The sequence below is a fragment of the Nannobrachium achirus genome (assembly GCF_963921795.1).
Source record: "Nannobrachium achirus genome assembly, chromosome: 18".
Taxonomy (NCBI): domain Eukaryota; kingdom Metazoa; phylum Chordata; class Actinopteri; order Myctophiformes; family Myctophidae; genus Nannobrachium; species Nannobrachium achirus.
The window spans coordinates 364,034-391,908 of record NC_137825.1 but is presented as its reverse complement, the minus strand read 5'-3'; the positions used below and the strand labels follow the sequence as shown (position 1 = coordinate 391,908).

The 27,875-nt window shown below is 42.7% G+C and overlaps 1 protein-coding gene across 1 annotated transcript in view; it reads left to right on the top strand.

Moving 5' to 3' along the window:
* LOC308303857 (dihydropyrimidinase-related protein 2-like) overlaps positions 1-27,656 on the top strand; it is a gene marked incomplete at both ends in the record, with an annotated part of 32,536 nt that extends 4,880 nt beyond the window's left edge. The window contains 14 exons of the mRNA XM_080748356.1: positions 275-459; positions 1,641-1,805; positions 4,420-4,481; positions 4,798-4,878; positions 5,037-5,105; positions 5,588-5,659; positions 7,623-7,671; positions 7,767-7,923; positions 8,620-8,761; positions 12,516-12,600; positions 12,763-12,848; positions 14,304-14,486; positions 24,827-24,992; positions 27,565-27,656. Coding sequence (XP_080604482.1) covers positions 275-459; positions 1,641-1,805; positions 4,420-4,481; positions 4,798-4,878; positions 5,037-5,105; positions 5,588-5,659; positions 7,623-7,671; positions 7,767-7,923; positions 8,620-8,761; positions 12,516-12,600; positions 12,763-12,848; positions 14,304-14,486; positions 24,827-24,992; positions 27,565-27,656 — 1,594 coding nt within the window. The remainder of the gene's footprint in view (positions 1-274; positions 460-1,640; positions 1,806-4,419; positions 4,482-4,797; positions 4,879-5,036; positions 5,106-5,587; positions 5,660-7,622; positions 7,672-7,766; positions 7,924-8,619; positions 8,762-12,515; positions 12,601-12,762; positions 12,849-14,303; positions 14,487-24,826; positions 24,993-27,564) is intronic.
* Between the last annotated feature and the right edge of the window lie 219 nt (positions 27,657-27,875).

Below are 27,875 nucleotides of genomic sequence, written 5' to 3'. Positions count from 1 at the left end.
AATCAGGCAGGTAGGAGAACAGCTGTTGGTTCCAGAAGGTGTTCAGACGGTGGAGGCTTATGTTAATGATATGTTAATGATATGTTAATGGTTTTAATTGTGTTAATGATATGTTAATGATGTTAATCAGGCAGGTAGGAGAACAGCTGCTGGTTCCAGACGGTGTTCAGACGGTGGAGGCTTATGTTAATGATATTAATTATGTGTTAATGATATTAATTAGATGTTAACGATATTAATTGTGTTAATTATATGTTAATGATATGTTAATCAGGCAGGTAGGGGAACAGCTGTTGGTTCCAGACGGTGTTCAGACGGTGGAGGCTTATGGAAACCTGCTGCTTCCTGGAGGCGTGGATGCTAACGTTAGCATGCTAGCTCCTCAGCATGGAATGACTCCCATTGATGACGTCTACCAGGCCTCCAGAGCAGCCCTGGCTGGAGGAACCACTACCATTAGTAAGATCATATTATTACTACTACTACTACTACTACTACTACTACTACTACTACTACTACTACTACTACATATTTATGTTCTGGTTTACATCCTATAGAGGAACCACTACCATTAGTAAGATCATATTATTACTACTACTACTACTACATATGTATGTTCTGGTTTACATCCTATAGAACCACTACCATTAGTAAGATCATAATATTACTACTACTACTACTACATATTTATGTTCTGGTTTACATCCTATAGAACCACTACCATTAGTAAGATCATAATATTACTACTACTACTACTACATATTTATGTTCTGGTTTACATCCTATAGAGCAGAGGAACCACTACCATTAGTAAGATCATATTATTACTACTACTACTACTACATATTTATGTTCTGGTTTACATCCTATAGAGCCGAGGAACCACTACCATTAGTAAGATATTATTATTATTATTATTATTAAGACTATTCTACAGTTGATAATGTAGTTCTATATTATAATCATTCTTATCATCTATTCTACAGTTGATAATGTGGTTCTATATTCTAATCATTCTTATCATCTATTCTACAGTTGATCATGTGGTTCCAGAACCAGGCTCTAGTTTACTGAGTGTTATAATATTCTAATCATTATAATCATATATTCTACAGTTGATCATGTAGTTCCAGAACCAGGATCTAGTTTACTGAGTGTTATAATATTATAATCATATATTCTACAGTTGATAATGTGGTTCTATATTCTAATCATTCTTATCATCTATTCTACAGTTGATCATGTGGTTCCAGAACCAGGCTCTAGTTTACTGAGTGTTATAATATTCTAATCATTCTTATCGTCTATTCTACAGTTGATAATGTGGTTCTATATTCTAATCATTCTTATCATATATTCTACAGTTGATCATGTGGTTCTATATTCTAATCATTATAATGATATATTCTACAGTTGATCATGTGGTTCTATATTATAATCATTATAATGATATATTCTACAGTTGATCATGTGGTTCTATATTATAATCATTTTAATGATATATTCTACAGTTGATCATGTACTTCTATATTCTAATCATTATAATCATATGTCCAGTATATTCTAATCATTATAAGGATATATTCTACAGTTGATCATGTGATTCTATATTCTAATCATTATAATGATATATTCTACAGTTGATCATGTGGTGCCAGAACCAGGCTCTAGTTTACTGACTGCGTTCGACCAGTGGAGGGATACGGCTGACAGCAGGGCGTGCTGTGACTTCTCTGTGCACATGAATATCAGCCGCTGGAGCGACGCTCTGAGAGACGAGCTGGAGACACTCGTTAAGGACAGAGGTATGTGTGTGTGTGTGTGTGTGTGTGTGTGTGTGTGTGTGTGTGTGTGTGTGTGTGTGTGTGTGTGTGTGTGTGTGTGTGTGTGTGTGTGTGTGTGTGTGCGCGTGTGCGTGTGTGTGTGTGCGTGTGTGTATCAGTGTGTGTCAGGGTCTGTCAGACATGAAACCCGACTTTGACCCGAACATGTCACGTCTCATCATGTTCTCACACACACACACACACACACACACACACATACACACACACACACACACACACACACACACACACACACACACACACACACACACACACAAAGTGGGCCAGTGTGGATACATCTTTATAAAGTAGCTTTAAAACGTACCTTTTAAACACTAAGGCTGTCAATCAATTAAAATATTTAATCTGATTGATCATGATTGTCCACAGTTAATCATGATTAATCACAACTTAATCACATATGTTCCATTCATTCTACTGTAAATCTACCTTAAAAATATATCTTTCAAGTTCTAAATACTCTCATCAACTCTCACTCTGTGAGTTTATTGATTTTTGTATTATGTTTCTTTTGAACAACCGATGAACGTGGAGTTACAATAGAGACACTATTGCTGTGGTTAGTGCCACATTCTGATTAGGTTGTGAGGATATTACATCTGTGTCTTTAGCCTACTTCAGGGGTGCCCACACTTTTAAAATGACCAGCTCAACATGATCTACCCCACCAAAAAAACCTTACCTGAGGGAGCTTTCGAATAGCGGGACTGGCGGTACATATAAGACAAACGCACTTGGAATGGGAAATAGTGGGGGGAAAAGTCTTCATTCCATGCTTTATATTAGTGGTAGGCGTTGGCTCTTCTTTAATACAATCAATCAAGTCACCTTAATTAAAGTGGCATATTTTTAGGGTCATGTCCTGTGGTCTACCTGCACAGCCATAGTAATCTACTGGTATAGTAATACCACAGCCATAGTAATCTACTGGTATAGTAATACCACAGCCATAGTAATCTACTGGTATAGTAATACCACAGCCATAGTAATCTACTGGTATAGTAATACCACAGCCATAGTAATCTACTGGTATAGTAATACCACAGTAATACCACAGCCATAGTAATCTACTGGTATAGTAATACCACAGTAATACCACAGCCATAGTAATCTACTGGTATAGTAATACCACAGTAATACCACAGCCATAGTAATCTACTGGTATAGTAATACCACAGTAATACCACAGTCATAGTAATCTACTGGTATAGTAATACCACAGCCATAGTAATCTACTGGTATAGTAATACCACAGCCATAGTAATCTACTGGTATAGTAATACCACAGCCATAGTAATCTACTGGTATAGTAATACCACAGCCATAGTAATCTACTGGTATAGTAATACCACAGCCATAGTAATACCACAGCCATAGTAATCTACTGGTATAGTAATACCACAGCCATAGTAATACCACAGTAATACCACAGTAATACCACAGTAATACCACAGCCATAGTAATACCACAGTAATACCACAGTAATACCACAGCCATAGTAATACCACAGTAATACCACAGCCATAGTAATACCACAGTAATACCACAGTAATACCACAGCCATAGTAATACCACAGTAATACCACAGTAATACCACAGTAATACCACAGCCATAGTAATACCACAGTAATACCACAGCCATAGTAATACCACAGTAATACCACAGTAATACCACAGCCATAGTAATACCACAGTAATACCACAGTAATACCACAGTAATACCACAGCCATAGTAATACCACAGTAATACCACAGTAATACCACAGCCATAGTAATACCACAGTAATACCACAGCCATAGTAATCTACTGGTAGATCACCATCTACCTTTTGGGCACCCCGGGCCTACTTGAACGGGGCTATAGTGTTCCGTCTATCTCTCTTGCTCTCTCTCTCTCCCCCTGTCCCCCCCTCCCTCGTCCCTCCACACACACACACACACACACACACACACACACACACACACACACACACACACACACACACACACACACACACACACTGCAGCTAGTGGTGGCTGCGTGAGCTTAGTGGAAAACAGCTGATCTACAAGGCGTACAAACTCACATCATGCTAAAGAATGGCCAGATTAATGCACAGGCTTTACGTGCTGAAGCACAGGGCACCAGACTATTCTTTACGTGCTGAAGCACAGGGCACCAGACTATTCTTTACGTGCTGAAGCACAGGGCACCAGACTATTCCCGCAAAGGTGCTGAAATCTATAGCAAAGGCTGCTGAAGAAGCGCTAAAAATGTCCGCGAAGTGTCTATTTTATTTTCCGTGTGAAGCGTCTATTTTCCGTGCTATCAACAGTGCTTTTCCGATGTTTCCCTCCCTGTTGGTAGCCAGCCACACATCCACAATATTGCGCTACATAAATGCATTTAAGTGGGGGGGGGGGGGGGGGGCAAGTAGAACATGACCTCTGACCTCTGAGGCCTTAGTGTCAACCCCTGGTGGTCCCTTTGAGTGGCGACTGCCACTCAAAGGGACCAGCTGCACTAGAAAACGAGCGCTCCTGGTCTCAATCTCACTGGGTTCATATATTTATGATTTCTTCCTCTCCTCTCCAGGTGTGAACTCCTTTCTTCTCTTCATGTCCTACAAAGATAAATACCAGAGCTCTGACTCACAGGTAACTATTATATTTATTACCATTATTATTATCGTTATTATTATCAATACATATTGTTTATATTAATTAATATTTAAATTAACATGTTTATATATATTTATTAACCCATTCAGGCCGGGAACACATTTTGCTGTTTGGGAGGGGCTTACAGTACATGTACAGTATGTAGCAACATATTTGTTTTGTAGGCTAATTTCTGATTTAGCCCTATTCTATAGGTTAGGCCTAAATGGGTTAATAGTTGTATTGTTTATATTTATTAGTAGTTGTATTGTTTATATTTATTAATAGTTGTATTGTTTATATTTACTAATAGTTATATGAAGCGTTCAGCGTCCTCAGAGATCTGGGAGGAGTCGCTATGGTCCATGCTGAGAACGGTGACATCATCGATGAGGTAACACGCACGCTTTGTAAGACTTCTCCCTTCCCTAAAACACCCTGGACGACGCTCCGCGCGTCCCAGACTCTTCTCCCTCCCCTAACTGTCTGTGTGTCTGTCTGCCTGTCTGTCTGTCTGTCTGTCTGTCTGTCTGTCTGTCTGTCTGTCTTCAGGAACAGAAGAGGTTGTTGGACCTGGGAATCACTGGACCTGAAGGACATGTCCTGTCTCACCCTGAAGAGGTGCACACACACACACACACACACACACACACACACACACACACACACACACACACACACACACACACACACACACACACACACACACACACACACACACAGGAGTACAGTATGGTGTATGTATTTTACATTGTGTTTACAGGTGGAGGCAGAGGCAGTGGAGTGTTTGTTTACATTATAATGTATGTTTACATTATAATGTATGTTTACATTCTAGAGGAGGTTACAGTATGATGTGTTTACATTATAATGTATGTTTACATTCTAGAGGAGGTTACAGTATGATGTGTTTACATTATAATGTATGTTTACATTCTAGAGGAGGTTACAGTATGTTTACATGATGTGTTTACATTCTAGAGGAGGTTACAGTATGTTTACATGATGTGTTTACATTATAATAGAGGAGGTTACAGTATGTTTACATGATGTGTTTACATTATAATAGAGGAGGTTACAGTATGTTTACATGATGTTTACAGGTGGAGGCAGAGGCAGTCTACCGGGCCATCACCATCGCTAAACAAGCCAACTGTCCTCTCTACGTCACCAAGGTATTTATTATTATTATTGTTGTTATTAAAGGACAACTTTGGTTTTTTACAATAAGGTGGTGTCTGGCCCTGTTACAGATGTTGTCCAAAAATCATGCACATCGGTACACAGTATCTCTGTAGCCATTAAACGAAACGGGTATTTCTTACATTGATGCTCCTACATATTATCATGCAAGCACCAGTTAAAGTTACTTTCCATCCCTCATATACTGTGTGCACAGTGCACATCCCATAACCCACACACTGCACATCATTTCACTGTCTGTGCACAGTGCACCCCCCATAACCCACACACTGCACATCATTTCACTGTGTGCACAGTGCACCCCATAACCCACACACTGCACATCATTTCACTGTGTGCACAGTGCACCCCATAACCCACACACTGCACATCATTTCACTGTGTGCACAGTGCACCCCATAACCCACACACTGCACATCATTTCACTGTGTGCACAGTGCACCCCATAACCCACACACTGCACATCATTTCAGAGCTCATATCTATGAACGGGTAAGGGCTAGTTATAATAATAATTAAAGGTGTGAAAATTATCGCGTTAACTGCGGTAATTAATAATTTTTATTAATTGCGTTAAAATTTTTAGCGCAATTAATCCAAGAGCAGAACGACCTGCAGTGGAACACTGTCTGCGGTGGAACACTGTCTTACTGTAGCCTATAGCGCTGCCACTGCTCCTCCTCCACCCCCCCCCTTCCCTTTCTACACACAAGCATGTCACTCTGACTGCAGCAGCGAGAGACGGAGGAGAGCTCAGAGCTGCGGTTTCAAAGTGAAACAGGATTTAGATCGTTCACTGGAATAATACCTGATCATCATCATACAATACATCTGAAAAATATATATTCTAGCCTACTTCTACCTCTGTTCCTAAAATCCGCGATGTTGTTAGGGTGCTGGGCTGCTGGCCTGGGTGCTCCAAACTTACTTGGATCAGATGAAAGACGCACGGCACTGCCAGGCATGACATTAGCTTAACGATCGATCGCCTCGTTGTCGTTGAAAATGCGCATTTGACCCAGGCAATCAACAGCACAACATTAATGGCAGCTGTTACAAACGCTTGTTTTCTCTGTCTTGTGCACGTGTGTCAGCTGTTTTATCTGTAACCTAGATGTCAAATAATTCTGTGTTGTATTGCAGTGGTTCTCAACCTATGGGTTGGGAATCCTAGGGGGATCCCCAATTTTATTTCGGGGGGTCCCCAGATGTTAAGCTTAATGTTAACATTGTTTTCTCACTCAACAATAAACAGACCAACATACAGTATAGGTGTGGCATCTGCACATTTCTAAACTGACAAATTAAGGGCTTTTTACTAGGCCTATACCATACCTCTGGTCAAACATTAGTCAAATTATCAAATATTAGAGGCAGATATTCTGAAAATAGCAGATCTACATGCTTGTGGATCTAGATCTGCTATTTTCACAAGCAAACAGTCAAAACGAATGTAATGCCAACTCCTACAATTCCAAGTGCTCGTCAGGGTGTGTGGTGTGGGGGGAGGGGGGTCCCCAGTTCAAATATGATTATTTTGGGGGGTCACAGCCTGAAAAGTCATGTGTAAGCCAGTGTTTTAGACGTAGCCATGGGCCTATTGTATAAATATTTGCTATTGCTACACAATAAATGGTAAGGTAAAAAAATGCATAAAGGGTAATAATAATAACAATAATGATAATAAACATATATATAGGCCTACATATTGTATGATAAATCTATCTTTAGCTTGCCATTACCGCAACAATATACATAAAGAAATGGCATATTTTGGACATAGTTCGATTCGTGATTAATCATGATTAATTAATTTTTGAGCTGTGATTAATCTGATTAAAAATTTTAATCATTTGACAGCCCTAATAATAATATAAATATACTTATAGCTCTGGTAAGGACTTGTTGTTATTAACTGTTCTCTCTGTCTCCAAGGTGATGAGCAGGTCAGCTGCTGATGTCATCGCTAAGGCCCGCAAGAAGGGTGAGGAAACTTTATTTACAAAACATCCAATAACAAAACAACAAAACTATTGTGAGAATACTTTATTAACAAAACATGTGTTGCATCTTTCCCAGGCATGGTTGTGTATGGAGAGCCAATCACAGCGGGCCTGGCCACAGACGGCTCCAACTATTGGTCCAAAGACTGGGCCAAGGCCGCCGCCCTCGTCATGAGCCCGCCCCTCAACCCAGACCCCAGTACTCCTCAATACCTGGTATCTTTACTGGCATGGTAAAAATACTCTAATTACTCTATACAGTACTCCTCAATACCTGGTATCTTTACTGGCATGGTAAAAATACTCTAATTACTCTACTGGCATGGTAAAAATACTCTAATTACTCTATACAGTACTCCTCAATACCTGGTATCTCTGCTGGCATGGTAAAAATACTCTAATTACTCTACTGGCATGGTAAAAATACTCTAATTACTCTACTGGCATGGTAAAAATACTCTAAATACTCTAAATCATTCCAGTAATGACCTACAGGTGGTGTCTAACTAACAGTATGTATGGTGTAATTCCAGTGGTGACCTACAGGTGGTGTCTAACTAACAGTATGTATGGTGTAATTCCAGTAATAACCTACAGGTGGTGTCTAACTAACAGTATGTATGGTGTAATTCCAGTGGTAACCTACAGGTGGTGTCTAACAGTATGTATGGTGTAATTCCAGTGGTAACCTACAGGTGGTGTCTAACTAACAGTATGTATGGTGTAATTCCAGTGGTAACCTACAGGTGGTGTCTAACAGTATGTATGGTGTAATTCCAGTGGTAACCTACAAGTGGTGTCTAACTAACAGTATGTATGGTGTAATTCCAGTGGTGACCTACAGATGGTGTCTAACTAACAGTATGTATGGTGTAATTCCAGTGGTGACCTACAGGTGGTGTCTAACAGTATGTATGGTGTAATTCCAGTGGTGACCTGCAGGTGGTGTCCTCTGCTCATTGTGGATTCTCCACCAGTCAGAAGGCGGTTGGTAAAGATGACTTCACTTTGATTCCTGAAGGAGTTTCTGGAGTGGAGGAGAGGATGTCTGTGGTCTGGGACAGAGCTGTGGTAAATATATACGTATACCCCTATCTACATACTTACATATCTATCTACCTACCTACCTACCTACCTACCTACTTACCTATCTACCTACTGTACCTTACTGTATATACATACTGACTAGAGGAGAGGATGGCTGTGGTCTGGGACAGAGCTGTGGTAAATATACTGTATACACTACCTAATACCCCTACCTACCTACCTACCTACCTACCTACCTACCTACCTACCTACCTACTGTACCTACCTACCTACCTACCTACCTACTTACCTATCTACCTACTATACCTACCTACTTACCTATCTACCTACTATACCTACCTACTTACCTATCTACCTACTATACCTACCTACCTACTTACCTATCTACCTACTATACCTTACTATATATACATACTGAGTAGAGGAGAGGATGGCTGTGGTCTGGGACAGAGCTGTGGTAAATATACTGTATACACTACCTAATACACCTACCTACCTACCTACCTACCTACCTACCTACCTACCTACCTACCTACCTACCTATCTACCTACCTACCTATCTACCTACCTACCTACCTACTTACCTATCTACCTACCTACCTACCTACCTACCTACCTACCTACCTACCTACCTACCTACCTACCTACCTACCTACTGTACCTACCTACCTACCTACCTACCTACCTACCTACCTACCTACCTACCTACCTACCTACTGTACCTACCTACCTACCTACTGTACCTACCTACCTACCTACCTACCTACTGTACCTACCTACCTACCTACCTAACTACCTACCTACCTACCTACCTACCAACCTACCTACCTACCTACCTACCTACCAACCTACCTACCTACCTACCTACCTACCTACTTACCTACCTACCTACTGTACCTTACTATATATACATACTGAGTAGGATGGATGTGGAGTGGGACAGAGCTGTGGTAAATATACTGTATACACTACCTAATACCCCTACCTACCTACCTACCTACCTACCTACCTACCTACCTACCTACCTACCTACTGTACCTACCTACCTACTGTACCTACCTACCTACCTACCTACCTACCTACCTACCTACCTACTGTACGTACCTACCTACCTACTGTACCTACCTACCTACCTACCTACCTACCTACCTACCTACTGTACCTACCTACCTACCTACTGTACCTACCTACCTACCTACCTACCTACCTACCTACTAGGCCTGGGGCGGTATGGACATTTTGTTACCGCGATTACCGTCTTCCCATTTACCGCCGGTACTGCGGTAATTACCGCACCCCCATATCTATTAATTAAGCTTTGGCGATAAGCCAAAATATTGCAATCATCTTCCCAAAAGTCGCCTCTCCACAGTGGAGAGGAGACACAGCCTGACTGCCCGAGTTATACTTCTCTGTACAGCACAGCGGGTCTGGCTTTCAAAGGAGCAGATCTACAAGCTCACAACACATCGCATCCGCGACGCGTTCTGAGCTTTTAGTTCTGCACTGTCGGGTTACCATAGTAACGTAGGCTAGCTACTTGGGCTTTTCAGACACGAACAGCTGTGTGAACAAACCAGAAGAGGAAGGGTAGTCAGATCGTGTACAGTGATTCTGTAAACTCACGTCACGTCTCAACTCTCAAATCGCAGTGATTGAGTGCTGCTATATACAGGTTTTATTTACAAGACTTGACAGAAAAGGTTATAAAATCACCGACGCGCCGTACGGGGCACAACGTGCGTCGCGGTGGAGAAAGTAAAATGGTTTCATTTTCGGTTTTACTCCACGCGGCCCGCGCTCCGCCAGTAATCCATATGAATAAAAAAAGATATGCCACAACACAAGGTATGTATTAACATCCTTGTGTCGAGTGGATTACAGAGAAAGTGTATGCTGCTCCGTCAAAGAGTTGTGCTCCGTACCCTGCTCTGTGCACTGTGTGCAGGGCGTGATTCCTAAACCCACCAGGATTGAGTTAAGACCCGCCTCACTCCTGGAAGTCCTCGCGTTTCCACGAGGCGGGTCTTAACTCAAGCCTGGTGGGTTTAGGAATCACGCGTGTGCAGGTCTGTGTCTGAGTGACGTATGTGGCTTCCAACGTGTGGTACACGGCCCAGAGCAGAGCGGCATGGAGCGCATGCGGTCCTCGCTTCTCCCCCGTTTTAAAACTCGCTTGTTTTCCAATAAAAAATAGACCTTTTTTTTGTCTTTTTACCGCGGTAAGCACAATGACACCGCGGTAGACCTCGGTATACCGCGGTACGGCGGTACGGCGGTTACCGCCTCCAACCCTACTACCTACCTACCTACCTACCTACTTACCTACCTACCTACCTACCTACCTACCTACCTACTGTACCTACCTACCTACCTACTGTACCTACCTACCTACCTACCTACCTACCTACCTACCTACTGTACCTACCTACCTACCTACCTACCTACCTAACTACCTACCTACCTACCTACCTACCTACCTACCTACCAACCTACCTACCTACCTACCTACCTACCTACCTACTTACCTACCTACCTACTGTACCTTACTATATATACATACTGAGTAGGATGGATGTGGAGTGGGACAGAGCTGTGGTAAATATACTGTATACACTACCTAATACCCCTACCTACCTACCTACCTACCTACCTACCTACCTACCTACCTACCTACCTACCTATCTACCTACTGTACCTACCTACCTACCTACCTACCTACCTACCTACCTACCTACCTACCTACCTACCTACTTACCTACCTACCTACCTACCTACCTACCTACCTACCTACCTACTTACCTACCTACCTACCTACCTACCTACCTACCTACCTACCTACCTACTTACCTACCTACCTACCTACCTACCTACCTACCTATCTACCTACTGTACCTACCTACCTACCTACCTACCTACCTACCTACCTACCTACCTACCTACCTATCTACCTACTGTACGTACCTACCTACCTACCTACCTACCTACCTACCTACCTACCTACCTACCTACCTACCTACCTACCATACCTACCTACTTAACTATCTTACCACTGTAACTTACTATATATACATACTGAGTAGAGGAGAGGATGTCTGTAGTCTGGGACAGAGCTGTGGTAAATATACTATCTATCTATCTATCTATCATCCATCCATCCATCCATCCATCCATCCATCCATCCATCCATCCACCCACCTACCTACCTACCTACCTACCTATCTATCTACCTACCTACTGTACATATACTATATATACTCATGGTTCTGAACCAGGCCACCACCCACCACGTGCCCCAAGCCTACAGCCCTGATTGGCTAGCCCTTTCTGAGGGCTGGTGGAAAAAGCTTATTTAATGTGAAGGGCCAGACTACACAACACCACCACTACCGCCAGGGGGTGGTGTTGTGCAATCTGGTTTATTAACCAGGCTAGCGAGTTACGGCCACATCTCTTGCAGGGTTGTTACACCATATACTGTATATGTACCTCTCTACCTAACTATATAAACATTCTGAATGATGTGGTGTGTGGGGGGAAGCCTCTGCCTTCATTACTAACATAAACGATGTGCTGTGTGGTTTCCTCCATAAATCACATGTAAATCTGTTGATCCAAACTATAGAACAACAATAAGTGCTGGAGCTGCTCCACAAGGATGCAGAGTACACTGTAAAAGATAATACCACAAAAACATACCTTGATTCTGTCTGTCTGTCTGTCTGTCTGTCTGTCTGTCTGTCTGTCTGTCTGTCTGTCTGTCTGTGTGTCTGTCCAGTCTACAGGGAAGATAGATGAGAATGAGTTTGTTGCAGTCACCAGCACCAACGCAGCTAAACTCTTTAACATGTATCCACGCAAAGGTATTCTTATTCTTATTATTGTTGTTCTTAATGTAGGCCTATATATTTTTTGTTTTAACCTAATGTTTTACTTGATGGTCCAACAATTGTGCTTGTGCATGCACATGGATGCGTGTGTGCGCGTGTTTGGTTGTGTGCGTGTGCACGTGCTGGTGTGTGCAGGGCGTATTGCTGTGGGCTCTGATGCTGACCTGGTGATTTGGAACCCAAAGGAGACTCGAACCATCTCTGCTACAACTCACAACCTGGTAACAACCGACCCCTACTTACATACATACCTACCTACCTATATACATACTGTAGACAACCTGGTAACAACCTACCCCTACTTACATACATACATACATACATACCTACCTACCTATATACATAGACAACCTGGTAACAACCTACCCCTACTTACATACATACATACATACATACCTACCTACCTATATACATAGACAACCTGGTAACAACCTACCCCTACATACATACCTACCTACCTATATACATAGACAACCTGGTAACAACCTACCCCTACTTACATACATACCTATATACATACTGTAGACAACCTGTTAACAACCGACCCCTACCTACCTATATACATAGTCAACCTGGTAACAACCTACCCCTACATACATACCTACCTACCTACCTACCTATATACATACTGTAGACAACCTGGTAACAACCGACCCCTACTTACCTACATACATACATACCTATATACATACTGTAGACAACCGACCCCTACTTACATACATACATACCTATATACATACTGTAGACAACCTGGTAACAACCTACCCCTACTTACATACATACATACATACCTATATACATACTGTAGACAACCTGGTAACAACCTACCCCTACTTACATACATACCTACAGTATATACATAGTCAACCTGGTAACAACCTACCCCTACTTACATACATACCTACAGTATATACATAGTCAACCTGGTAACAACCTACCCCTACTTACATACATACCTACAGTATATACATAGTCAACCTGGTAACAACCGATCCCTACCCACATACATACATACATACATACCTATATACATACTGTAGACAACCTGGTAACAACCTACCCCTACCTACCTACACACCTACCTACCTACCTACATAGGTGAGTCAATATATGGTTTCACCCCAAACATATTCATACAAAAGGTTTTTCTGGTAGTATTGGGCATGCTAAATAACATACTAAAAGTCTACCAAAATCTACCCCCCAGAAAGCCGTCATTTTCAACATAGCGTCCCAGATGGCTGTGGGGAGCTTAACAAGGCTATATCTCAAATGAAACATTTTAGCAGTTTTATTTTTCAACAGATTCTGTTAACTCTGGACATGCTTAAGAACTACATAATAGACCTTCCGGAAAGGCTTCATTTTCAAACTGGTGTGACTGGCGCCCAAGATGGCTGCCGGGAGCTTAAAATGCCCATAAATTGGGATTTAAAATATGTAAAAAAATCATAACAATCGTACACTTGGTGACAGGTTTTAGATTGTTGGCATGGTGTTGGATATGGGCATAAGGGTTTCAAAAAACATAGCAAACAAGTTGGGTTTGCCCCCTAGTGGTCTGTTTGCAATTAATTGACTTAACTGGGAGTGTGTGTGTGTGTGTGTGTGTGTGTGTGTGTGTGTGTGTGTGTGTGTGTGTGTGTGTGTGTGTGTGTGTGTGTGTGTGTGTGCAGAGCATGGAGGTGAACATCCTAGAGGGCTTGGAGATCAGAGGGGTTCCAGTCTCAGTGATCTGTGGAGGACGGCTGGTTCTTCATGATGGGAAGCTGCTGGATCTCCAGGAAGGATCTGGAAGATTCATTCCTAGGAAGGCTTTTCCTGATCCTGTTTATAAGAGGATCAGAGCACGCAGCAAGGTATTATAATATAATTTAATATAATATAATATAATATAATATAATATAATATAATATAATATATGTTTATAAGAGGATCAGAGCACGCAGCAAGGTATTATAATATAATATAATATAATATAATATAATATAATATAATATATGTTTATAAGAGGATCAGAGCACGCAGCAAGGTATTCTATTACCCTACTTTATAGTGATGCGCGGGTCAGGTTTCTTTCATAACCCGCACGGCCCACAGCCCGCACGGAACGTTACCCGCCCGCCCGCGCCGCAGAACAATATATAAAATCAACGAATCCGCCCGCCCCGCAACTCGCATTAAAAAAAAGATGGTATATCATCTCCACCAGGGCAGGAATTTCATGGAGGCCATGAAGGCCATGGCCGCCGTTGCCCCTCTGTTTGGCCTTGTGCCCCTCAAACCAATGGCATGACCTGAGGCCACAGTGGCCTTAATGCCCCAGCTGACTGTACCATTTTATCCTCTGTCTCTTTCAGGTCAATATGTAGACATTAGACACCGGTGTCTCTTTCTTGAGATTCTGAAATCTTAACTCCCCCGAGTCCCCATCTTTAAACCAATCCAGTGACTTTGATTGGTGCAGAGCTGAGCATGGATCAGATTGTAAATACTTAAACAATAAATAAATACTTCAACAAATTCTTTCAATGGACTAAAATCTTGTTTTATTTGATGGCCTTCCTGCCCTGGCATTTGGCCTTTGTGCCCTCAAAAGATGGACAACACCAAAGGCCAAGCGGCCTTGCCCCTAAAATGAAGAAATTGCAGGCCTGATCTCCACAATAGCTCATCTTTATATACGGCTCTTTTAAGTACTCAAAGTCGCTTTACAGAAAGGTTTACAGTAGCACAATATTGTCATGGGATAAATAAACAAACGTGTTGTTCAAATTGGGGTTTAGCCTAAAAGACATTTATTCAAAGACGTTCATTCTCTCTGGGGCATCGTCGGGGTAAGAATGGCGTTTCAGGTTTTATGTCAATCATATTTAGGCTATACAGCGCCTCGCACTTTAAACAGACAGCAAAAGACGGACAATATTAAATCCTGTTGGTTATTGATTAATCACCAGATTGGAGAGATGGCATAGGAGCAACTCGAGTCTCGAGGTGAGCGTGGTTGGTTCATTCAGTCAAAAAATCCGTCTCACTAGCGAAAGTTGTGTTTCAAATCGTATCCGTTGACTGGCTGGTTATATAACTTAACCGACACAAAGTATTTATAAACAGACTTGTGTGGATGACAGAGACATACAAGTGAAATCCTGATCAGCGACACGTGCTGAATTGTTTGTGCATCTTCTCTGCTGTGCTCACGTTGTGTCAAATGTTGGCAAAATGTGGTTCGCGGCCCCAACAGGAGCGGAATTGGGACGGTCCTCGCACCAAGGAGCGGAGGAGAAACCTCGCTCCTCTCTGGCGCATTTTAAAACTCGCTCGCTCGTGCTCGTATTCAAACGTTGTATTCTTATTCTTATAGGCCTACTCTTATTAAGAATAAAAGGCAAATAAGAACAGGTGATTATTCTTATTTATTTTTTGCACATGAGAGAGTGGTGATAACCCGCCCGCCCACCAACCTTGACCCACCCACCCGCATGCGGGCGGGTTGGTGGGCGCACCACTACTACTTTAATATCATAATATAATATAATATAATATAATATAATATAATATAAATATAATATAATATATGTTTATAAGAGGATTAGAGCACGCAGTAAGGTATTCTATTACCCTACTGTAATAATATAATATAATATAATATAATATAATATAATATAATATAATATATGTTTATAAGAGGATTAGAGCACGCAGTAAGGTATTCTATTACCCTACTGTAATAATATAATATAATATAATATAATATAATATAATATAATATAATATAATAATATATGTGTATCAGACTATTAATACAGAGTGACTTACAATAAGCAAGGTAATACATCAATAAAACAACATCAATACAACAACATCACATCAATGTATAGAAATATCATTCTAGACAAAATAACGTAGGTAATCCAAGCACCTGATCAGTAAAACATCTTTATATGAACCCTAAAAAAATGTCTGGTCATTGATGGTAGGCGAGTGCTACGGTAAATGCTATGGGTTTTAGGTGGAGTCTGTAGTTCTAATGGAAGCTAGGGAGTGAGTCTGTAGTTCTAATGGAAGCTAGGGAGTGAGTCTGTAGTTCTAATGGAAGCTAGGGAGTGAGTCTGTAGTTCTAATGGAAGCTATGGAGTGAGTCTGTAGTTCTAATGGAAGCTAGGGAGTGAGTCTGTAGTTCTAATGGAAGCTAGGGAGTGAGTCTGTAGTTCTAATGGAAGCTATGGAGTGAGTCTGTAGTTCTAATGGAAGCTAGGGAGTGAGTCTGTAGTTCTAATGGAAGCTAGGGAGTGAGTCTGTAGTTCTAATGGAAGCTATGGAGTGAGTCTGTAGTTCTAATGGAAGCTAGGGAGTGAATCTGTAGTTCTAATGGAAGCTAGGGAGTGAGTCTGTAGTTCTAATGGAAGCTAGGGAGTGAGTCTGTAGTTCTAATGGAAGCTATGGAGTGAGTCTGTAGTTCTAATGGAAGCTAGGGAGTGAGTCTGTAGTTCTAATGGAAGCTATGGAGTGAGTCTGTAGTTCTAATGGAAGCTAGGGAGTGAGTCTGTAGTTCTAATGGAAGCTAGGGAGTGAGTCTGTAGTTCTAATGGAAGCTATGGAGTGAGTCTGTAGTTCTAATGGAAGCTAGGGAGTGAGTCTGTAGTTCTAATGGAAGCTATGGAGTGAGTCTGTAGTTCTAATGGAAGCTATGGAGTGAGTCTGTAGTTCTAATGGAAGCTAGGGAGTGAGTCTGTAGTTCTAATGTGTTGTGTCCTACAGTTCTCTACAACTAATGCATGCAGTTACTTATTTGCACCACTTGGTGTCACTGTACCTTACCTGCCTATTAGGTGTTATGAAGAAGGGTGTAACAGGAAGTGACATGTAGTGTATGCCATGCTGTTGTGCTGAGAAGCTGAACTAACAAAGAATTGTCAATGTGAAGTGAATCCATACTCTCCAGTGTCTTATTCCTTACCATCCACCTCTACAAATTGGCGACGAGGTAACCCACCTGCTATAGTTCGACTACAGAGGACTATTTTTGACCATTTTTTGCAAAGATGGCTGTAAATGTGCCTTGTCCTGCTCCATTTTTGCCATGCCCTGGGAAGCCTACAATATCATTCAAGACATGGATGCAAATATTTGACAACTACCTACTGGTCATAAATGCAACTGGGAATGCATGGCCTGCTGCAAGAAAGAGAGCTGTCCTGCTTCATTGCCTTGGAACAGAAGGACAGAAGATTTTCCACTCACTGCCAGATACAGGTGATACATATGATACTGCTGTTACTGCATTAAGGGCACATTTCACACCAATGACTAATGTGGTGGTGGAACGTCATACATTCAGAAAAAGAGCACAAGGCCCACATGAGACTGTTACCCAATATGTGGCTGCTCTCAGAGAGCTTGCATCTACCTGTGACTTTGGTGATAAGACTGATGAGATGCTGCGTGATCAGCTTATTCAATATGTCACAAATGCCCATATTAGGGAAAAGCTACTGCTGGAGCCTACCCTCACTCTACACAATGCTATCACGCTTGCTACACAGATTGAGTCTGCAGCTGAACAAGCTAAATGCATGGTTGGAGAGAAACCTAGCTTTAAAGTACAAGCAGTGCAGAAGAAATCACATAGACCACGGCCTCAGCATAAACCATCCACACCTGCACCTACTACTGCTGCCACTGGGAAGTCCTCCCGTACATGTTTCAGATGTGGATCTGACAGTCACCTTGCCAATGCTCCCTCATGTCCTGCTGTTAAGGCTACTTGCAAATCCTGCCACAAGCAAGGACATTTTGCCAGAGTGTGCCGCTCTGCTCCTACCCATCAAGTGAGAGAAGTGGAGGTGCCTGAACTGACTGTCCTATGCATTCAAGAGACTGCCTGTCAATCTGATAAAATAAAATGCAATGTCAAGATCCAGCCTTCAGATTCACCAGCCCATGCCATGGACCTGGTTGTGGACTCTGCATCCCCAGTGTCCATACTGCCTAGCAGTGTGTTTGAGGAACATTTTGGTGAGTCAACCCTTACACCACCTGCTATTCGTTTAATCACATACACCAAGTCACCCATTCCTGTGCTGGGATGCCTTTCAGCACTGGTGACCAGGGATGATGTCACTGCTGCAGCAACCTTCTTTGTTGTGGAGAAGGGGACCCCATTACTGGGTCTGGATTTGATGATTGCACTGAACATTCACATCGTAGGGGGTGCTGTTGTTCCTCCTCCTCTTGCCCCTGCTACAAATGCTCCTGTGATGCACCTATCCACCACTCGGTGGTGGATTTGTGGCTGTGCTAAACATTTTGTTCACCGGGTCAAAGTCTCTGCCTCTGTTACCCCGGTTCGACAGAAACTGCGCCGTTTGCCCCTGTCTGTGAGAGATGCAGTCACAGAAGAGTTAAACAGACAGCTGGCTGCTGGTGTGATTGAGAGAATTGATGCTTCTCCCTGGGTGTCTCCTATCGTTGTTACACGAAAGAAGAGAGGAGGCATTCGGATGTGTGTGGATCTCCGAGAGCCAAACAAGGCTGTCATTACGGACTGCTATCCAATCCCACACATTGATGAGCTGCTGTCCACTCTGCGTGGAGCCGCAGTGTTTTCAACTATTGATCTCGCAAGTGCCTACCACCAGGTGCCCCTACATGAGGAAAGTAGGGACATGACTGCTTTCATTACGCATGAAGGACTCTTCCGCTACTGCCGTGTGCCCTATGGCCTCTCCTCTGCACCATCTGCATTCCAGAAGATGATGGCTACCATCCTCAAAGGCCTGCCAGGTGTGCAGAATTATCTGGATGATATTATCATCTATGGAGCCAACAGCACAGTGCATGATGCTCGTCTGAAGCAAGTCCTTCACCGCCTGCAAGAGGCAGGTCTGCTCCTGAATGAGGAAAAGTGCTGCTTTAATCAGTCAAGTCTACGATTCCTGGGTCACGTGGTGTCAGCTGAAGGTATCGTTCCTGATAAAGAGCACATCGAAGCTGTCCTGAATGCCCCAGCTCCGACAGATGCTGCTACCCTACGCTCTTTTCTAGGCCTCGTGTCATGGTATTCAAAGTTCATTCCTAACTATGCAACTGAATCCGAGCCGATGCGGGCATGCATTAGAAAAGACACTGACTTTCACTGGACGAGTGAGGCACAGAAAGGTTTTGAGAAAATCAAACTACTACTGGTGAACAGTTCTGCCCTTGCTCTTTTCGACCCTTCCCTGCCTACAGTGGTGTCCACTGATGCCTCTGATTACGGTTTGGGAGCCGTGTTCACCCAGCATCATACTGATGGCGTGGAACGTACAGTGGCTTTTGCCTCCCGGGCTCTCACCACAGTGGAACGCAAATATTCGACTGTAGAGAAGGAAGCTCTGGGATGTGTTTGGGCCGTTGAGAAGTGGCGCACATACTTGTGGGGGCGAAAATTCACCTTACGTACTGACCATCAGGCCCTCACTACGCTGCTTACTACTAAAGGCATAGGTCGTGCTGGAATGCGCGTTGCACGCTGGTCTGCCAGGCTCCTGACCTATGACTATGATGTGATTTACCGCCCAGGGTCAGAGAACTACACTGCTGACTGCCTTTCCCGTCTACCACTTCCTGGGCCTGCTGACCCTGCCTTCGATGCTGAGCCGGAAATGGTTGCCTACATCACTGATGCTCTTGCTGCTTTGCCCATTACTGACTTTGAGGCTGCTGCTGACTCTTGCCCAGAGGTTTCTGCACTCCGTGACCAGATTGCTCGTGGCTGGCCACAAAAGATAAAACCGCTGAGTCCAGTCGTTGCCCCATACTTCCGTGTACGTCATGAACTGTCAGTGGGAAACTCACTGGTGCTTCGAGGAACACGTCTGGTTGTGCCAATTTCACTGCGTGCTACTCTGGTGGCTCTTGCACATGAGACACACCAAGGAGTGGTGCGTACCAAGCAACGCCTGAGAGAGTACTACTGGTGGCCTAAGATGGATGACCTTGTCCAGTCTACTATTCAGTCATGTCAGCCATGCCAGTCCAACGACAAGACTGCAATGCCACACCCTGCTCCACTACAACCAGTTCGATTCCCAGACAGGCCATGGCAAAAGCTTGCAATGGACATTGTTGGTCCTTTTGAAACTGCTACATGGGACTGCCGATATGCCATCACTCTGACCGACTACTACAGCAAGTGGCCAGAGGTTGCTTTCACTGCGAATATCACTACAAAGGATGTTACATCCTTCCTCTCCTCAGTCTTCAGCAGACAAGGGAACCCAGAATCCATTGTCACGGACAATGGAAAACAGTTTACTTCTGCTGACTTTGCTGCTTTCCTGGCTGAACGGGACATCGTACATCACAGAGTATCTGTTTATTACCCAGCTGCTAATGGCGCCATAGAGCGTTTTAATCGTGTTCTGAAAGAGAGTGTGCAGATGGCTATTACACAATCTGTACCATGGAAACCTGCCATTACTGCCTTCCTGATGGCTTACCGGGCCACACCACATGCAGCTACAGGTGTGTCTCCATTTCAACTACTGCATGGCCGGAGGATGCGCACGAAGTTGACTGTCCTGCCGCCCTCTCCTGCTGACCCTGTCTCAGATGAACAGGTACGAGAGAAAGTCACAAGCCGTCAACTCAAGATGAAGGCTTATACGGATGGAAAAAGAGGCGCACGCACTCCGCCTTTTCAAGAAGGGGATAGTGTGCGGGTGAAAACACCTCTCCATGTGCCCAAAGCTCACCCAAAGTTTGGATCTCCACTGAGAGTCACAAAGAAGGTGGCCCAAAGCACATACTTGCTGGAGGATGGCCGAAGATGGAACGCCTCTCACCTAGCTCCTGATCGCTGTGCAGCTGCACATCCACAGGACATTCCTACTTCACCTGACAGTGCCTCTCCACCCTCTCCTAAACAATCACGTGTCAGAAAGAAGCCTAACTGGATGCAAGAATATGTGACTGATTAGCTATTTGTGTCCTAACATAGCATGTCAACATATCTCTTTGTTTTGTGTTATTTTGAAGGTGATGCAATGTAGTGTTTGAAAAAAAAGAGTCCTACAGTTGTATCTTATTCCAGATCTCTGAAAGTTGAAACAGTGTATTTTGAGTTCATGTTTAATGTTTACCCTGCTTTTATTTTCTGGGTTACTCACTTTATTCACAGTACTGAGCACAAACTAGAAATGTTTATGTTTATGCCTGAGTGCAGGTTCTGATGTTTTATTTTGCCTTAGAGGAATTTTCCTTTTCTACAAAGAGAGGAAATGTTGTGTCCTACAGTTCTCTACAACTAATGCATGCAGTTACTTATTTGCACCACTTGGTGTCACTGTACCTTACCTGCCTATTAGGTGTTATGAAGAAGGGTGTAACAGGAAGTGACATGTAGTGTATGCCATGCTGTTGTGCTGAGAAGCTGAACTAACAAAGAATTGTCAATGTGAAGTGAATCCATACTCTCCAGTGTCTTATTCCTTACCATCCACCTCTACATAATGGAAGCTAGGGAGTGAGTCTGTAGTTCTAATGGAAGCTAGGGAGTGAATCTGTAGTTCTAATGGAAGCTAGGGAGTGAGTCTGTAGTTCTAATGGAAGCTAGGGAGTGAATCTGTAGTTCTAATGGAAGCTAGGGAGTGAGTCTGTAGTTCTAATGGAAGCTAGGGAGTGAGTCTGTAGTTCTAATGGAAGCTATGGAGTGAGTCTGTAGTTCTAATGGAAGCTAGGGAGTGAGTCTGTAGTTCTAATGGAAGCTAGGGAGTGAGTCTGTAGTTCTAATGGAAGCTATGGAGTGAGTCTGTAGTTCTAATGGAAGCTAGGGAGTGAGTCTGTAGTTCTAATGGAAGCTAGGGAGTGAGTCTGTAGTTCTAATGGAAGCTATGGAGTGAGTCTGTAGTTCTAATGGAAGCTAGGGAGTGAATCTGTAGTTCTAATGGAAGCTAGGGAGTGAGTCTGTAGTTCTAATGGAAGCTAGGGAGTGAGTCTGTAGTTCTAATGGAAGCTATGGAGTGAGTCTGTAGTTCTAATGGAAGCTAGGGAGTGAGTCTGTAGTTCTAATGGAAGCTATGGAGTGAGTCTGTAGTTCTAATGGAAGCTAGGGAGTGAGTCTGTAGTTCTAATGGAAGCTAGGGAGTGAGTCTGTAGTTCTAATGGAAGCTATGGAGTGAGTCTGTAGTTCTAATGGAAGCTAGGGAGTGAGTCTGTAGTTCTAATGGAAGCTATGGAGTGAGTCTGTAGTTCTAATGGAAGCTATGGAGTGAGTCTGTAGTTCTAATGGAAGCTAGGGAGTGAGTCTGTAGTTCTAATGGAAGCTAGGGAGTGAGTCTGTAGTTCTAATGGAAGCTAGGGAGTGAATCTGTAGTTCTAATGGAAGCTAGGGAGTGAGTCTGTAGTTCTAATGGAAGCTAGGGAGTGAATCTGTAGTTCTAATGGAAGCTAGGGAGTGAGTCTGTAGTTCTAATGGAAGCTAGGGAGTGAGTCTGTAGTTCTAATGGAAGCTATGGAGTGAGTCTGTAGTTCTAATGGAAGCTAGGGAGTGAGTCTGTAGTTCTAATGGAAGCTAGGGAGTGAGTCTGTAGTTCTAATGGAAGCTATGGAGTGAGTCTGTAGTTCTAATGGAAGCTAGGGAGTGAGTCTGTAGTTCTAATGGAAGCTATGGAGTGAGTCTGTAGTTCTAATGGAAGCTAGGGAGTGAGTCTGTAGTTCTAATGGAAGCTAGGGAGTGAGTCTGTAGTTCTAATGGAAGCTAGGGAGTGAGTCTGTAGTTCTAATGGAAGCTAGGGAGTGAGTCTGTAGTTCTAATGGAAGCTAGGGAGTGAGTCTGTAGTTCTAATGGAAGCTAGGGAGTGAGTCTGTAGTTCTAATGGAAGCTAGGGAGTGAGTCTGTAGTTCTAATGGAAGCTAGGGAGTGAGTCTGTAGTTCTAATGGAAGCTAGGGAGTGAATCTGTAGTTCTAATGGAAGCTAGGGAGTGAGTCTGTAGTTCTAATGGAAGCTAGGGAGTGAGTCTGTAGTTCTAATGGAAGCTAGGGAGTGAGTCTGTAGTTCTAATGGAAGCTAGGGAGTGAGTCTGTAGTTCTAATGGAAGCTAGGGAGTGAGTCTGTAGTTCTAATGGAAGCTAGGGAGTGAGTCTGTAGTTCTAATGGAAGCTAGGGAGTGAGTCTGTAGTTCTAATGGAAGCTAGAGAGTGAGTCTGTAGCTCTAATGGAAGCTAGGGAGTGAGTCTGTAGTTCTAATGGAAGCTAGGGAGTGAGTCTGTAGTTCTAATGGAAGCTAGGGAGTGAGTCTGTAGTTCTAAGTGCAACAGGGAGTTTATTCCACAGTTTGGGGGCCAGGAGGGAGAAGAGTCTAGGATGAGTGGATTTTTGTCCTGGGGTTTTTATTGAGGGTTCTGTCAGCATCCCTGCTGATCTGAGTGAACAGGTGGGGTGTAGGGGTTGATCAGGTTTTGGAGGTATGGAGGAGCCGTACCTTTGGTGGCTTTGAAGGCCAGCATCAGTGTTTTGTATTCTGTGCGGGCCGACTGGGAGATGTTAGATTTGAGAGTGTGGAGGGTTTAGAGCTCTGATGTTAGATAGCAGAGTGTGGAGGGTTTAGAGCTCTGATGTTAGATAGCAGATTGTGGAGGGTTTAGAGCTCTGATGTTAGATAGCAGAGTGTGGAGGGTTTAGAGCTCTAGACCCTGATGTTAGATAGCAGAGTGTGGAGGGTTTAGAGCTCTAGACCCTGATGTTAGATAGCAGAGTGTGGAGGGTTTAGAGCTCTGATGTTAGATAGCAGAGTGTGGAGGGTTTAGAGCTCTGATGTTAGATAGCAGAGTGTGGAAGGTTTAGAGCTCTAAACCCTGATGTTAGATAGCAGAGTGTGGAGGGTTTAGAGCTCTAGACCCTGATGTTAGATAGGAGAGTATGGAGGGTTTAGAGCTCTAGACCCTGATGTTAGATAGGAGAGTGTGGAGGGTTTAGAGCTCTAGACCCTGATGTTAGATAGGAGAGTGTGGAGGGTTTAGAGCTCTAGACCCTGATGTTAGATAGGAGAGTGTGGAGGGTTTAGAGCTCTAGACCCTGATGGTAGATAGGAGAGTGTGGAGGGTTTAGAGCTCTGATGTTAGATAGCAGATTGTGGAGGGTTTAGAGCTCTGATGTTAGATAGCAGAGTGTGGAGGGTTTAGAGCTCTGATAAAACTCTTCTTCGGTGGTTTCAGATGGCTGAAGCGCGCGGCGTCCCCCGTGGAATCTACGATGGTCCGGTCCATGATGTCATCAGCATGACATCATCAGTCCCTCCCACGCCGACCAATAGGGGCCCTCCCTGCCCCAAAGTCCCGACCGGGCCACGGAACCTCCACCAATCAGGATTCACCTTGGCAGGTCTGAATGACTAGATGTTTATCATTATATTAAACTGTGCACAAAAAGTAAGCAGACTTGACTTGGGTCCATTATATTTCACCTTTAATAATACCAATCCCTATTGTGTTTGCCAGACCCATGAAATGGGTAGACCTACATAAGCAAATGTCGGTCTGTCCGGGTTTTCTATATAAAGGGTATATATGATGATGACACGATGATGACATGCCTACAAAAGGCATGATGTCATAAATGATGATGACAGACAGAACCGGGGTCTGGCACAACCAGGTTGACCTGGTCTAGTTTATATATACAGTGTATATCATTCTTATGGTTGTCATCTTTACAACGAGGTACAGCTTGTAAGCATCTGGAATGAGCAGCACAGCCAAACGTGTGGGTGGTGCAAAATTCTCCAAAATGACTCATAATACTTTTCTGTGGAGCGTTGAAGATTGCAGTCTGCCACAGTAATAATAAAACAACAACACACGTTGGCCATCTTTACACTTGATTAACTTTACACTGTCAGGGACCTCAGTGTGGAAGATCATTCCATATGAATCCTCCTCATGCTGGTCACCAACCTGTGGGATGGAATCCCATTCCTCAACAGGACCAACCTGTGGGATGGAATCCCATTCCTCAACAGGACCAACCTGTGGGATGGAATCCCATTCCTCAACAGGACCAACCTGTGGGATGGAATCCCATTCCTCAGCAGGACCAACCTGTGGGATGGAATCCCATTCCTCAACAGGACCAACCTGTGGGATGGAATCCCATTCCTCAAGCAGGACCAACGTGGTTCTGTTGGTCAGTCTAGTCTAGCACGTACAGCTCGCTCAAGCTGATCCTACAAGTGTTCAATTGGGTTGAGGTCTGGACTAGTTTATTATCCTACAAGTGTTCAACTGGGTTGAGGTCTGGACTAGTTTATTATCCTACAAGTGTTCAATTGGGTTGAGGTCTGGACTAGTTTATTATCCTACAAGTGTTCAGCTGGGTTGAGGTCTGGACTAGTTTATTATCCTACAAGTGTTCAACTGGGTTGAGGTCTGGACTAGTTTATTATCCTACAAGTGTTCAATTGGGTTGAGGTCTGGACTAGTTTATTATCCTACAAGTGTTCAGCTGGGTTGAGGTCTGGACTAGTTTATTCACAGAATATTAAAATATTCAAATATCAAAGTCACTAGTCGAATATTCTCTTTTTTTCCTCTTTTTTTCTCGCTTTTTTAAAAGAAATATTATTTCCTCATGGTTTATAAAGCTTGGCTAGATAGGAAGTCATTAGAATGAGTTGTCACTGCCCCCTGGTGGATGAATTGATTAATGCTCTATACTGATGTCATGCGTAGCGTTTTGTCTCCCAGAACTCATTAATTACCAGTGGAAAAACTCCATGTGATGATGGAGGAAGAGCCAGATGATGCAACTATCACTACTACAACCAGAATTACCTGTTGAATATTCGACTATTCAAATACTTTGAGGTTGAATAATTCCAAAAATCACTATTCGTGAACAGCAAACATCACGTCGGTCATCGGGTCAAGAAATTCTGTGGTTCTACAATTTTGGCTAAAAAAAACACCTCCGTGTGGCGCGCGGCCCAAACGGGAGCAGAATTGGAGCGGAGAGCGGGTCGGCACGTAAATAATGGAGAGAGGAACTATGCATGTCGACGCAATTACCGTACGTTCTCTCTCACCCCCAAACGTACACAAAATCAACCATACGTAACTATAAATGGCCCTTAAGGTGACAATACGGTAACAATACCAAAAGGTATTATTAAAGGGTGTAACGATAGAGTAACTGAATCTATTTTAATTTGCAATGATCTACGATCTAATAGGATCATATCGATCTGCAAAAGCAAAACATCGTACCGTTTTGTATCGTTTCACAATGCAGATGATCGGTATTGAATCGTTGTGCAATGCAAATCATTGATTGTATGGAAACTAAGTATTTTGCCTTGTTTTTAGCAAGTTTAAGAGGGAAAATAAAAAAGAGCTGTCTAATTACGTTTTGCTATTCTTGGTCTATCAATAAATGTGTGTAATCTCTGTGTTCATGTCAAGTTGCAGGTTTGTCCATGTGTGTTTAAAAATGTCCATGTATTTGCTAGAGAATCACAGTGTTTACTTATTTATATCCATAATAGATTTTTCCCTTAATAAAACCTGCACTATTGACATATTTAATCTTTGATAAATCGTTACTATATCGATTATAAATCATTGAATTGAATCGTATTGCCATGAATGAACCAATATCGTCCATGTATCGTATCGTCAACCATGTATCGTGATGCGTATCATATCGCTGTTAAATGTATCGTTACACTCCTATAATGGACTGAAGTACTTTTTGTGCACGGTTTATATTAATAGATGTAATTATTGGTATATTATTATTATAATGAGGTTTATATTAATAGATGTAATTATTGGTATATTATTATTATAATGAGGTTTATATTAATAGATGTAATTATTATTATTATAATGAGGTTTATATTAATAGATGTAATTATTGGTATATTATTATTATTATTATAATGATTATTATTTGACAGGCACTCAGGTGGACGACCACATCCCTCGACGTTCAACTCAGAGGATTGTAGCGCCACCTGGTGGAAGATCCAACATCACTTCCTTATCTTAAACTATGACTGAACATTATCTTAATGAATGACTTAACATTATCTTAAACTATGACTGAACATTATCTTAAACAATGACTTGACATTATCTTAAACTATGACTGAACATTATCTTAAACAATGACTTGACATTATCTTAAACTATGACTGAACATTATCTTAAACAATGACTTGACATTATCTTAAACTATGACTGAACATTATCTTAAACAATGACTTGA